This window comes from Oryzias latipes, chromosome 2 (genome assembly GCF_053564925.1).
Source record: "Oryzias latipes strain Hd-rR chromosome 2, Olatipes_Hd-rR_3.1".
NCBI classification, from domain to species: Eukaryota; Metazoa; Chordata; class Actinopteri; order Beloniformes; family Adrianichthyidae; genus Oryzias; species Oryzias latipes.
The window spans coordinates 27639070-27653138 of NC_136238.1; the positions used below are offsets into that span (position 1 = coordinate 27639070).

A 14069-nucleotide genomic window follows, 5' to 3' on the forward strand; every position below is an offset into this window, starting at 1 on the left:
AATCTCGACCCGGTTTTCTCGCTGCTCGTTTTGAGCCCGAAATCTTCGGAACTCTTCCATCATTTCCCAAAGTGGCGTTAGCTTAGCCGACACTTGATCCATAAAACTTTTCTTGAATAATGTCAAGAGACTTTTTGAGGTCTATTCCTGGGTTTTCTTCGGGGGCATGGTCAGCTCTCTTTTTTGGAGAACAATCAAATTTTAAAGTAATTTGAAGATAGTTGTATTCGCAGAGAGGCACGCCACGCGTCCTGCTGTGTTACCCGGAACCGGAAAGTTCCCAAGGATGATCATCATGGTGGGATTTCTAGAACTGCATGGACTCATCCTGAATCCAAAAGACACTGGAGCATCCAAACCACACTCTCATGCTATATCCTACTCTCACACACGCTCTACTGTTTCTATAAAAACTCTTCACACCTTCCAACAATCTACCATCAATACCATAATACTCAACACAACCCACAACGCCTTTCTATCAATCCTATCATACGCCTTCTCTAAATCCATGACTGCCCAAAACACCTCCCTCCCTTAGCCAAAAACCTTTCACACACCTGTCTCACAACAAACACCTGATCCACATACCCTCTACCTCTCCTGAAACCACACTGCTCTTCACCAATCATACACTCAGTCCCCTCCACTACCCTATTAATCAGCCCTCTCCCATACAATTTGCCTACAACACTCAGCAGACTAATACCCCTAAAACTACCACATTTATACTTATCATCCTTACCCTTGTACAGGGGAACCACACACGCACTCTTCCAATCAAGCGGCACCTGCCCATTTGCAAAACACACATTCAACAGTCTCACTAACCACTCAATCACGATCACTTCACCTTACTTCAGGCATTCCACAGCACACCCATCCACACCAACTTTCCCACAGCTTGCTCAACTTTCTCTCCCGTAATTAACGCTTCATTCAACTCTCCCAATACATTCAGTCTACTTTCCCTTCCATCCATCGCAATCACAGCATCCCGGTCTTCCTCCACATTCAACAGCCTCTCAAAATACTCCGCCCACCTTTTTCTTACTGCATTCCACTCTTTCAACATCCTTCCATCCTCTGTTTTTACTTGCTCCTCCCTCCCCGACACTCCCTTTCGCACCCTTTTCACCTCCTTCCAAAACATTTATTTTGTTCTCTCGAAAATTATCAGACAACTGTCTGCCCCACCTTTCGTCCGCAGCCGCTCTTGCCTCACGCACAGATCTCTTAGCATCCCTTTCTTCTCCTTATAACACTCATATGACTCCCTGTCCTTTCTCTGTAGCCATACTTCGTACACACATCTCTTCTCAACCACAGCCAACCTTACATCCTCGCACCACCATTCACTTCCCTTTCTTACACTACCCCCCAACACATCTCACACCACACACTTCGTCTGCACATCCAACCACTGCACTCTTGAACTGTTGCCATTCTTCCTCCACTCCAACAACCATCTGCTCCTTCACCATATTCCACTTGCCACCTAATTCCTTCTGATACTCACACATTTTCTCTCTGTTCTTCAAAACACTCACTCTCAGAACTTGTCTTGCATCCCCACTCTTTCTCGATCTCGCCCATGGCATACCCACTAGCAACCTTCCTTCCACCAAATAGTGATCAGACATACCTTCACTCTCTCCCCTCCTCACACTTACATCCAGCAATCTACTACATGAAACCTGTGAAACCACCACATAATCCATCAGTGCTTTATCAATCACTCTTCCACCACTCTGCCATAAGTATCACCCACGTATACTTATGGATCTCTTTCTTTCTGAACCATGTATTCCCAATCACCATCTCTCTTTCAGTGCACATTCCTATCAGTCTCTCACCATTATCATTCTTTCCAGGAACACCATGCCCTCCAACAACACCCTCAATTTTCTCATCACCGACTCTAGCACTCAGATCTCCCATCAGCACAATATTCACATTTGCTCCAAATCCTTGCAAGCACTCATCCAAGTCATTCCAGAAGGTCACTCTCTCCTCTTCATTCCTCTCACTGTCAGGACCATATGCACTCACGAACACCCACAACTGATTTTTGATTTTGATTTTATTGATTTATTTCAAGCATTGTGGTCAAAGCAATAAAGAATTTACACATATTTATCAAACTCATTACAGAAATGATGAAATGCATAGATTAAAAAGACAGAAAACAAAACAAAAATGTCACTTAAATCATATATGCTTAATTAAATACAGTGATCATTAACTGAGGTATAAGTAGAGTTTGATTTATTGCTTGAAAACTCCTTCAGAAATTTCACTTTCATCCACATCAGCTGATTCATATTGATTACATTAGTTAGTGGATTTAAAAGAATGTGGGAAAATCATTTTTCACTTAATGGTTACTAGCTCACATGCCTTGACAAATTAAAACTGCAGTCCCTTCTTTTAGTCTAAAACAATAATGAAATTATGACAACAAATCTTAAAGATGTTTACAAAACATTTCTCATAATAATACGACAGGTAGAAAATGTAATTAACGCCTCCTTTGAACTGATTTACAACATCAATGTCTGTGTTATTGAGGCCACCAGCTTGGGGGTGTGTACATGTAATTAAAGGTCAGGCTGATGTAACTGTTAACTGTTTATTTATTTTTACAAAATCAAAGCTTCTCACGCGTGTGAGCTCTAATGCATTTTACTAGATTACATCTGTGGCTGAGCCATTTATCAGCCATAAAAACTATCTCTCACCTGAATGAGTTTTCATGTGTGTTTTTAGAGTAGGTATTCGACTAAAACTGGCATCACATTTATCGCAAGGGAAAGGCTTTTCTCCTGTGTGAGTTATCATGTGCGTTTTGAGATGAGATAGATGACTAAAACTTTTAGCACATTCTTTGCAAAAAAAAGGCTTCTCTCCTGTGTGAGTTCTCATGTGTATTTTGAGATTTGAATTTCGGCTAAAACTTTTATCACATTCTTTACAAGAAAAAGGCTTTTCTCCTGTGTGAGTTCTCATGTGTGTTTTGAGATGAGATTTTACACTAAATATTTTATCACATTCTTTACAAGAAAAAGGCTTTTCTCCTGTGTGAGTTCTCATGTGTGTTTTGAGACTAGATCTGTGACTAAAACCTTTATCACATTCTTTACAAGAAAAAGGCTTCTGTCCTGTGTGACTCATCATGTGGGTTTTGAGATTATATGCATCACTAAAACTTGTATCACATTCTATACAAGTAAAAGGCTTTTCTCCCGTGTGAGTTCTCATGTGTGTCTTGAGATTTGATTTTTGGCTAAAACTTTTATCACATTCTTTACAAGAAAAAGGCTTCAATCCTGTGTGACTCATCATGTGGGTTTTGAGATTATATGCGTCACTAAAACTTGTATCACATTCTATACAAGTAAAAAGCTTTTCTCCTGTGTGAGTTCTCATGTGTCTTTCGAGACCATTTTTTTGACGAAAACTTGCATCACATTCTTTACAAGAAAAGGGCTTTTCTCCTGTGTGAGTTCTCATGTGTGTGTTTAGATTCGATATTTGATTAAAACTTGAATCACAATCTTTACACTTAAAGGGCTTCTCGCCTGTATGAATTGTCTTGTGTTTTTTGAGACTAGATTTATAACTAAAACTTTTTTCACAGTTTTTACAAGAAAATGTCTTCTTTCCTGTATGAGTTTTCATGTGAAATTTCAACTGAGACCAGCAACTAAAATTTTTACCACATTTTTTACATGCACAATAAATTTCATCAGGCCCAGTTTGGACATGACTTCTGTCTCTTCTCTTCCTCTGATCTCTGTTCTGTGGGTCTGTCTCTTTATCTGTAGTTGATGTTGATTCTTCATGTTGGTTTCCGGCTTCATCCTGACTATCAGTTACATTAAAGATCTTCTGATTGTTTAGATCTGCTTCACTGTTCTCATCTTCCTCATTAGTAGGAATCTCCATCAAGGTATCAGTCTCCTGCTTCATATCAGGCAACTCTTCATCTTGACTTATGAGTTCTTCTTGCTTTTCTTTTATCTGTGGAGGTTCTGGTTCCTCCAGTTCCTCTTTAATCTGTGGAGGTTCTGGTTCTTCCTGTTCCTCTTTAATCTGTGGAGGTTCTGGTTCTTCCTGTTCCTCTTTAATCAGTGAAGGATCTGGTTCCTTCTGTTGCTCTTCACTTTGGGCAGGTTCTGGTACCTTTTGTTCCACTCTAAAGTTGCTCTGCTGGTTACAGAGATCTTCCTCTTCAGTCATCCAATGCTGAGGGAGAACTACAGGAATACAAACACAAGAAAAAGGCCTTTTAAACTTTTAAATGAGTTTGTGTATTTTCAAACACAAATAAAAATTGAAATCTGCTCAGTCAGGAACCTTGTGACTACCTCTAGAAGCTCATCAAGAGAATGCCAAAAGTGTGCAAAGCAGTAATCAAAGCAAAAGGTGGCTACTATGAAAAACCTACAATATGACATATTCTCAGTTGTTTCACACTTTTTTGTTATGTATATAATTCCACATGTGTTCATTCATAGTTGTGATGCCTTCAGTGTGAATCTACATTTTTCATAGTCATGAAAATGAAGAAAACTGTTTGAATGAGAAGGTGTGTCCAAACTTTTGGTCTGTACTGTATATAATGTGAAATAATCATATTTGTGTACTTAAATACACAAGCTCCCAATGAAATGCAGATTTTAAAGTGAATTGGAAAGTTATTTTGAATTGAATGTATAAATATAGATGAATGTGGAAGATTACAGATTGATAAAAAGTTTCTTTGTCATTTTGCCTTCAACAGCTTGTTGGACGAGATTGAAGGAATATATATTTGTTGTCCTCATTTTATTATGTTTTTCTATCTCACTGAAGTTTAGTTTTATTAGTGTGTGTTGTTTCCGTCCTTTGAACTTTGAAGGTACATCCTTAAGTTGCATATGTGAGAAGGTTTTGACTTCAGCTCCAAGCTCATCCCCCTGCAGGGACAGATCTTCTAAGTCCATTTGGAAGACTGGGCTGTAAGTCTGACATGGACCACAAATTAATCATCTCTGGGACCTATTCAATCCCTGGAAACTTTTCAGGCGCCTGCTCTCCTGTGGAGAACAAAGCTTTAGGACCTACTGGCTGCTGGGAAGTTCCTGCCGCCCGTGGTGCACCACATGGGGACTCATTTGGTGGCCATACCATGTCCATCTGTAAATTGGCCCCCCGGACAGGCGAAGCAGAAACCAGATGCTGTGATTCCGAGTAATTCAGCCGATCCGAGCGGCCAGAGGCGGAGATTCGGCCGCCATCATGCTTCCGGAGGAGGAGATTCCACATGTTTAAAAGTCTGCACTCAGGGAATTTCCTTTGTTCTCAGACAGCCTCATGTAATTCGGAATGTAACTTCTTACGTTTTGCAGGCATTGGATTTGGGAACCCAAATGATCTGTTTTATAGCTCTTTGTTAGGGACAATAAAAACTCTTAATTTTATTCCGTTCACATTTTCTGGTCATTCTCCTGACTTAAGAACACGCATGAAAGAAATCTAAAAGCGACAGATTTTTTCCTACAGGATCCATGTGTTACTAGCCGTGTCAGCGACACCGTAGAACAAGGGAAATTATAGTGTTTATGTTTTGTTTACTGTTGAAATTATCACATAATTGTGGTGTTTTTTCGCTGCCATTAAGTGAACGGGAGCAAAGACAACTGATCGAGTGTATTAAAGAACTTAGAGAGCGAACCCTATAACCGAGCAACCCCGCATTTTACAACTACACGGCTGCAATCTTAACTGAGTGGTGACCTTGAGTGGTCCCTTCGCGCTCGCTGGATTTGCACACAGTGTTAAGGGCAGTACACACCGGGCCGAATATCGGCGCACGTTATTCGCCAGCGTTTTTCAACACGTTTTTTGTGTTCATCCCCAAGCGATTTTCGCTGACGATGAGCCGAGTGATTAGATGGCGCTTAATGTAAAACAGAAATACCCCTGTACACAATGTGGCGCTGCGCAGCTTTACGCTTCTTAGACTCGCTTTTCACTCAGAAGAAGAGAGCAAGTAATTAAGCGCTTGTCAAAATCATACAAAGAAAACATGAATATTTCAAGCACCAGTAGCTCCAGCTCCAGCGATGTAGAAATTATTGTTCTATTGAATGATGAAAGACGCCGGAAAAAACGCCGATTTTGGGTACATCCCATAGTTACGAGAAGAGAAGAACATGGGGAGTTTTATCGACTGGTACAAGAGCTGAAAATGTATCGAGCGTTTTCGGGGATATTTTATTTATTTATTTATTTATTTTTTAACTTGTCCTGTCCAACAGCTAGGCAGGCAGATGAGAGCTGAGGGCCTCTTGTGTTGGACATATTTTACTTTAACAAGAGGGGTTATTAATCTTCAGACAAACCAAAGGTATGTCTGGATAAACCTCTTTTGTAATTGAGGCCAAACTTTATTAATTTCAACCATGTTTGAAAATTTCTGGTGTTGGACCGGACGGAAAAGGAAAGAAGGGAAGAAGAGAGGGATGTTAGAGAGAGGGGGGTGATAGTGAGAGGGGGGGGCGGTAAGACCATGAAGCAGCATAGAGCAGACAGGTTTACTGGTTGTTTATCATTACGGTAAGGTTAAAATGTAGTACAAAAAGGGCGGGGCCTGTCCACACACACACTGAAATGTTATCAACATACCTGCTAGCTGCAAAAATGTCCACATGTCAACATGTACACAAAACAGATAGTGTTCACAAACGCATACCTATGCCTTTAAACCAACTAGTGTGAAATCTTTCGATCATTCAATCATGCAAACTATTAGTGCAAAGGTGAGCTAACACCTGTGCTCAGGTGAGTGTTTATGTTCTTCTAAAATGGATGGAGGAATGTGAAAAGAAGGAGGAGGAGCGCTCAGCCAACCCCACACCCAGACCCCCGCCGCAGCAGCAGCGGCAGCCGGAATCCCCCCAACGCCACACGGGAACGGCAGGGAACAACCGCCCCCCCGGGCGACCAAGCCCGCCACCCAGGCCAGGGCCAGCAGGACCGCCGCGAGCCCCCCAGAGCCAGAGAGCAGGGAAGTGCGGAGGGAAAGAGAGCGCCGCCCCAGCCCAACCAGGAAAGCAGCCCCCCGCCGCGCCGGGAGAGCCCAACGCAGGGCCCCACCGGAGAAGGACGTCCACAGCCCCAGACGAGCACCCCACCACCACCCAGGAGTTCCGGGCATCCCCCCGCCCCAACCCCAGGACCCCCCAAGGGAGACCCTCTCCGCGCTCCAGGCAGCCACCCACCCGGCCCACGGTTGGTCCAGGGAGGAGCAAGGCAGGGCCAGGGAGGAGCAAGGCAGGGCCCCGCCGCCCCCGCCCAGGAGGGGGGAACCCCGGGGAAAAAAAGGGGGCCCAAAAGGGGTGTTGTAAATATGGCCCGACCAGGCTCGGCCACATTTGGAAGTTTGGCGGGGCCCAGCGCTCAGGGGCAAGGACCAGGACCCACCCCCCAGGGACACGAACACCCCCGGCTCAGATGTAATGTAAACCCCCCCACCGCGCGGAGAGAGCACCGCCGGGCCCAGGAAGCCGGCACCCAGGGGACACGGCCGCCGTCGCCAAGGGGCCCGCACCCCCCACCAGGGAAGGGGCAGGGGACAGATGGACCCAGGTCCCACCTTCCTTGCAAAATGTGTGTGCGTGTATGTGTGTTTATGTTGGAATGTATATATTGAGGGGGGAGGGGTGTATGTACTAAGGGGGGTGCAGTTAAAATTGGCGAGTAGGGCACTAAGGGGACATCTCCTGATTACTCACACTGATGTCCCCTCACCCTCCCCACCAAGGGGCCCTAAATGTCTAAGGTGCGGTTAAAATTGGCGGGTAGGGTGCTAGGAGGACATCTGCTGCTTGCTGGCAGTGATGTCCAAGCACCCCCCCCTACCAAGGACCCTACATGTCTAAGGTGCAAATAAAACCGAAAGAAGGGGGGCCCACTCCGTACGGTAACCATAGGAGGGGGGCCACTGCCAAGTAGCTCCCCCCCAAGGCGCATCGCAAGCTAGACCCCCCACCCCCTCACCCTAATATGAGGTTATATGAGGAAGGGGGTAAGTTGGGGACAGCTGGTAGACTGTCCCCCGGTGGTCAAACAGCTGTCCGCCCCGCCCCCCCCAGCAAAGGGGCCAGGCCCACCCGGCCCAGGGGCCCCACCCCGAAGGCGCCGACACTCCAGGCCCGGCACCACCCACCCCACACAGAGAGAGAGGAGCCAGAAAGCGTCCCCCCCCCCCCCCCCCCCGGAGCAATCCCAGGCCCCCACCCCCAAACGCCGGCCCTAGAAGAGCTCTGATCAGGCCTCGACGGGACCAAGGCAGCCAACCGGCCGGGGCAACCACCGATTGCCTCAGCGGAGACCCCGACCGGTCAGCCCCCCCGCCCCGTACCAATAGTGGGCCCCCCCTACCCCCCGGAATGCCCCTCCATAGGACAGGGCCGACAAGCCCCCCACCCCACCCCGCCCCAGACCCCGCAGCCAGGCGGATGACACCCAGAGCTCGGGGATATTTTAGAATGTCCGTCAGTGAGTGAGCATCATCTTCGTCTTATTTCTTCGCGGTAGTGTAGACGTTACTTAGCGTATATCTTCTCCGCCGTTCTCCGACAGTTTTGTGTTTGAGCGTCTCCAAGTTGTGTTTTACTGTAACTTCAGAAGCTCCAGACACGTGTGCAAAAGCGCCATTCTCATTAGTCGTATAGTTTTTGAAGCAGCGCGTCAGGCCAAAAAAAAATGAACCTGTGGCGTTTTTTTTTAAAAATGACGCTTTAGCGCATGGCGTTTTTTTGCGTCGGTGTACACACTCACTTTGGTGCCCTTTGTTTAGTCACGAGGCGTTAAACGTTGGCGAATATCGCTTGCGAAATTCGTCCCGGTGTGAACAGGTCTTTAAGGGGGTGTTTTGTCCCATGGGGGGCGGTAACCTTTAAGGTTGATCTGATTAACCAAAATTTAAATGACAAATCCGGCATGCGGGACTTTAATTTTTAGAGCAGGGGTGGCTAACACGCAGCTCTTGGCCAATAAGCATGTGGCTGGGTTTCTGCAGAAACAAGGCGAGGTGGCCCAAGTTGAAAGATCGACTGGAACGAGTCTCTGTACTCTCTGATGTCGTTTACCCTGTACCCCCCCATGACCAGATGAATATTTTTTCTTTAAAAAAATGCAGGAAAATGATATTGCATCGAATTGACTTATACATGCTATGAACACGTCTTTATTGTCATCCAATTGTAAACTCAAATCCAAACATGCTGAGAAAACGCGAGAGATTTACTAGAGATTTCTAATTTGGTGCTCATGATCACATTCTATAGTAAATCAAAACAAAAAAAGCCTGACAACAGTATAATGTTTAGGATTTTTTTTTTTATCACTGACATCTGACTGATCACAGTTTTCGGTCTAGCACCAAGTGTAAGATTTTCCAAAGGCGCCTCTGAAACACACTAGATTCAAATATTTGTGAAATAACCTTTTATGAATGTCTTATGAATTCATTTTGCTGCATTTCCACCACATCACAAAGTCTGGTTTGTGAAAATACTGACTTTAAAACAGTCTATGATTACATGAGGCGACCCATGGAACAGCATCAGCAATCATTGGCATAGCATCAGTGTCTAACAGCACTGATGTTTCTAAATCAACACTTTTCAGGAAACTTTCTGTTGCTGAGAAAGAATGAAAGAAGTGAATCAATGACTGCAGAGCGACGGTCACCAGAATCCTCCACTAGAAACAGTCATCGCTCCATTAGAATCTGGATCTGAATGTTCTGGAAGATGAAAGGCTTGTGTGGGAAATTGTTTCTTGTTGCTTTTAACCATAAGATAGAGACGTTACTAAAATTTTAAAGTTAACTGGATCTACCTAATTCTTATGTCATTGGAAAGGCCTTAAAGAGAGCTTTCCAATGACATAAAGATCATCCAGATAGCTCAAAGAATGAGAAAGTTATGCCACTTTAAGTGAGCAAATTTTGTCCGAAAATTCTGCCCCAGATAAACAGCAAAATTGTACAATTCGTGTGACCAAAACATGGATGAGAGGCTTCAAAGTGTCATAACTTTCTCATTTCACATTTAACTGTTGTTGATTCGTAGAAAAAAGTCTTAAAAGTCATTTAGAGCTGATTTTACACGACGATTATAGAAAATAACAGAATTACGAAAGAGTATTGTGAGCCCTGTAAACAAAGGATTTTCCATCATGGCGGAGGCGGCGGACATTCACAACGCGGACTTGGCGACTTAAAAAAGGTATTTGCCCGTTTGAATTTAGTCATGAAATTTGCAGGAGATGAAGAAAACACATATACAAATAGTCTAATGGCAAAATTATGATTCAACAAACTCACCTTAAAATCTGCGAAGTGGTTTTTCACGACCGAAGTTTTTGCCGAATAAATTTTGGTGAATACCGCACGGTCAAAAGAAAAATGGGATGGAAGTCAAACGACAAATATGTCGAGTAGGTTTTTAAAAAATTTGCCCAACTTTAGACGACCTCTCGAGAAAGTTATGTTCGTTCGAACAGAGAGTGGTTCTGCAGCTCATGCGTAGTCAAGCCCGCTCTGTTTGGCAGAAAGAGTTCCGCCGGAAGCGCTGCTCAGCGCGCGTCTCTACATAAGACAGAAGAACAGCTTTTGCTTCTGACATTGAAGTAAGTGACTAAATAAATGAAGAAACCTGAGATCAGCAGCTGAAAAACACAAAATCAAATCCCATATGATGAAGAAGAAATCAGTGAAGGGCTTCTCTGTTTCTTTGATGAAGGTCACATACCTATGTGGTGGAGCTGTGCTGTGGTTTCCAGATGACATCCAGCAGTCTGCGCTGACGACAGAGCTCCTCCTCGTTCTGGACGATGGTTCCTTCAGCAGCAGAAAGTTGTTCTCTGACAGAACCTTCCTGAGGTTCTGAAGACATGGTTCCTGCTCCGATCTTCAGCTCCAACTCCCACAAACACCGCCGTCCTCTTCACTGCAGCTCCGATCAATCATCTGCTAGTCTCCAATCCCAGAAAAAAGGTCCAAACAGAAACTTTTCTCCTGTTTGGAGATTTTCCTGAAAGTTCCTGTGATCCTGCAGGAGTCAGTTCTGCTCAGCCTGCAGACCAAACAGAAAAGACTCTGGAAGCTTCCACATGGGAAACTTCAAGACAAAGAATCCAAACAACAACATCTGATTGGTTGACTTTTGGAGGGAAAGCTGCAACAGTCTTCTGTGATTGGTTCAGCCGTCCCTGCCCCCACTAGTCCACTGCACAGGGGGCAACATTCCAGGGGGGGTTGGTAATCTCATCCTTCTATTGTTTCTGCCCCACTGGCTCTTTCAAAATAAAGGCTTGTTGTAGCAGAAACCTGAATGGAACATCAGAATGGACTCAAACTGCTGCTGGTTTCAAAGCCTCGTTCTCAACTTCCAGCTGAACTCTTCATGAGTTTGAGCGTCTGTGACAAACTCTACAGTTGAACAACAGCAGTGAAAATCTCCATGGATGTCAACTGGGAGAGAATCAACATGAGATTTCCAAGAGTTTCTGCAGGAACTCATCACAAAGTCAGGAGCTGCAAGGCCTGATGGGAGATCTGGGATCCTATTGTGACATGAAGGAAACTCATTCAAACAGGAAAGATTTCATCTGACACGAACACTTTGACGTTAACATGAAAAGCATTAAAAGGAAAGAATTATAGTATTTACCTGTGAAATGTTATGTCCTCCTCCTTTGTGGACTTATTTCTCAAAAAAACAAAAGACCGGCACAATGAAGCGGCATTTTGCAAAATCAATCAAACTTTTATTTCAGACTCAGGTGGTCCATAGGAAGAAAAGAGAATAAAATAAAACATAAGATACAAATACAGTATTTATAATAAAAAGTAAAAAGATATAACTTAAAAAGAGTATAATCGCTGTATCCAGTGTTTCCTTAGGGCAGAAGTGTAGCGGCATGAGCTTCTTTTGGGATCAGTCACAGACATGATAATTGAGTTCTTAGATTTGTCCAGGCGTTCCATGAGGCTGTATGTAAGCTTACGCAGTAGAGCTTCACAGGTGGGGATGTGAGCGTCCACAAACAGCTGACTGGCTCTGTACCACCTGGGCACCTGTAGCAGAAGCCTAAAAGCATCATTATAGGCCACTAAGAATTTGTGGAATGTCCCACGTCCATAGTTCCACCAAAGAGGGGCCGTATACAGAGGAGTGCAGTAAGATCTGAACAGCGAACACTTCACTTGAAGAGAACATGCACTGAATTTTCTCATCAGCATATTTGCCTGAGCATAGAGTTTACAGTACTGTCTCTGAATGTCTCTATCATCCCTCCAATCGTCAGTAATGAAATGTCCAAGATATTTGATAGATGATGTTTGTTCCAGAGGCGTTCCACAAAGCTTAAAAACAGGAAAGTTTACATTTCTGTCGTCTTTGGTCCTTACGATCATTACTTTGCTTTTGGAGGGATTGTATTTTATGTCAAAGTCTCTGCCATAGTCAGAACAAACTTTTAAAAGTGTTTGTAACCCAGCACTGTAGGGGCTAAAAATGACAAGGTCATCAGCATACATAAGATGATTAAAGGTTTGACATCCAACAACACATCCAGTTTTGCACAGATTCAGATTAGTGGATAGGTCATGAATATACACATTGAATAGAAATGGAGAGAGGATCCCCCCGCTGTTGAACTCCATTGCTTACATAAAAAGGCTCTGATAATACATTGCCCCATTTGACTACCATTGTTTGATTAGCATACCAGAAAGCCAGGAGTCGTACAAGATATTTGGGCACTCCTTGATTAATTAGCTTCTGAAAAAGCTTGAGGTGGTTGACCCTGTCAAAAGCCTTAGTGGCATCAATAAAACACAGAAATACAGATGTATTCAGATGCAGGTATTTCCCAACTATTTCCTGTAACGCGTAGATACACATATCAGTGCCGAGGCTTTTTTTAAAACCAAATTGGTTCTCACTTGTTAAAAGATGCACTTCGAGTCTAGTCAATAAAACATATTCTAAAATTTTTGAAATGTTGCTGGAAAGGGCAATCGGTCTGTAGTTCGACAGACTATTTAATGTGTTCAGCAGAGACTTGACCTCACCAAGATGGCGGTGTTCTCCTCCCATGAGGAATCACGTGATGTCTCCTCTAGCTATATAACTCATTGGCTGTGTCCGAATTACCGCCCTAACCCCTATATAGTGCACTATATAGTGCGGTCGCCATTTTGTAGTGCTGTCCAAATCTACAGTTCAAAAATCATGTGCACTAGAAATTTCCCAGAATTCTCTACGAAAAACCAGTGTGGATCGATGCTCACTCGATCGGCGAATATTGCCCAGAATGCACTGCGTTCATACCAGAATGCATTGCGTGTGACCCACAATACACTGCGCTTGAATTATTCGAAGATGGCGGACGGTTGCGCGAGAAAGAGGACTTAAAAATGTAAGTATATTTAAAAGTATCAAGTATCTGTTTTAAATATATTTGTAAATATGTAAGATGATGTGTTTAATAAGCGACACGTCGCATTTCGGGCAGACACTCGGCAGAATTGCAGGTTACTCCCCTAGGGCGGGTCTGTTAATTAACCCACCTGCTTAGCGTCCTATTTAAGTCAGGTGTACAATTGTTCATTCTCTCTTACCTTCAGCGCTCATTCTTTGCCGGTCTCCGAGCCCGCGGGTCTCCTTCTCTTTCGGCGTCTTGCCGTGTTCCCCCGTCCTTGGGAAGGATGATCCCCATCTTTCTGATGTGGGGTTTTGGTTTCGCCGCGTCTGCTCTCCTTAATTTCTCCTCCGATCCGCGGGCGGCTGACGATCCGCGGGCGGCTGACGATCCGCGGGCGGCTGACGGCGCACAGCGCGTTCGTTTCGCCGCGGTCGCGTGCATCTGCAGGGGGTGTGCTTTCCGCAATGTTCGGGATGTCCGTGCCCCCCCCCGATCAGGAGTAGTCGGGTCTTCTCGTCTGCCGTGGTCACCCCAATTATCCACGGTGAGCTTCATGCGGAACTTTTCCCGTGTAGTTTTCT

At 44.4% G+C, this 14069-nt stretch overlaps 3 protein-coding genes across 3 annotated transcripts in view; all 3 read right to left on the reverse strand.

Annotated features, from left to right (window-relative positions):
• Positions 1-14069, reverse strand: part of LOC144986855 (uncharacterized) — a 265622-nt gene that overhangs the window by 222764 nt on the left and 28789 nt on the right. The window lies entirely within an intron of this gene.
• Positions 1-14069, reverse strand: part of LOC144987094 (uncharacterized) — a 270314-nt gene that overhangs the window by 17356 nt on the left and 238889 nt on the right. The window lies entirely within an intron of this gene.
• LOC144987730 (uncharacterized) lies at positions 513-11637 on the reverse strand. The gene is made up of 2 exons (XM_078937019.1): positions 10809-11637; positions 513-4259 (listed from the first exon to the last, which is right to left on the reverse strand). Exon 2 carries the CDS (start codon positions 4240-4242, stop codon positions 2731-2733), a length of 1512 nt encoding a protein of 503 aa, XP_078793145.1. The 5' UTR covers positions 4243-4259; positions 10809-11637; the 3' UTR covers positions 513-2730.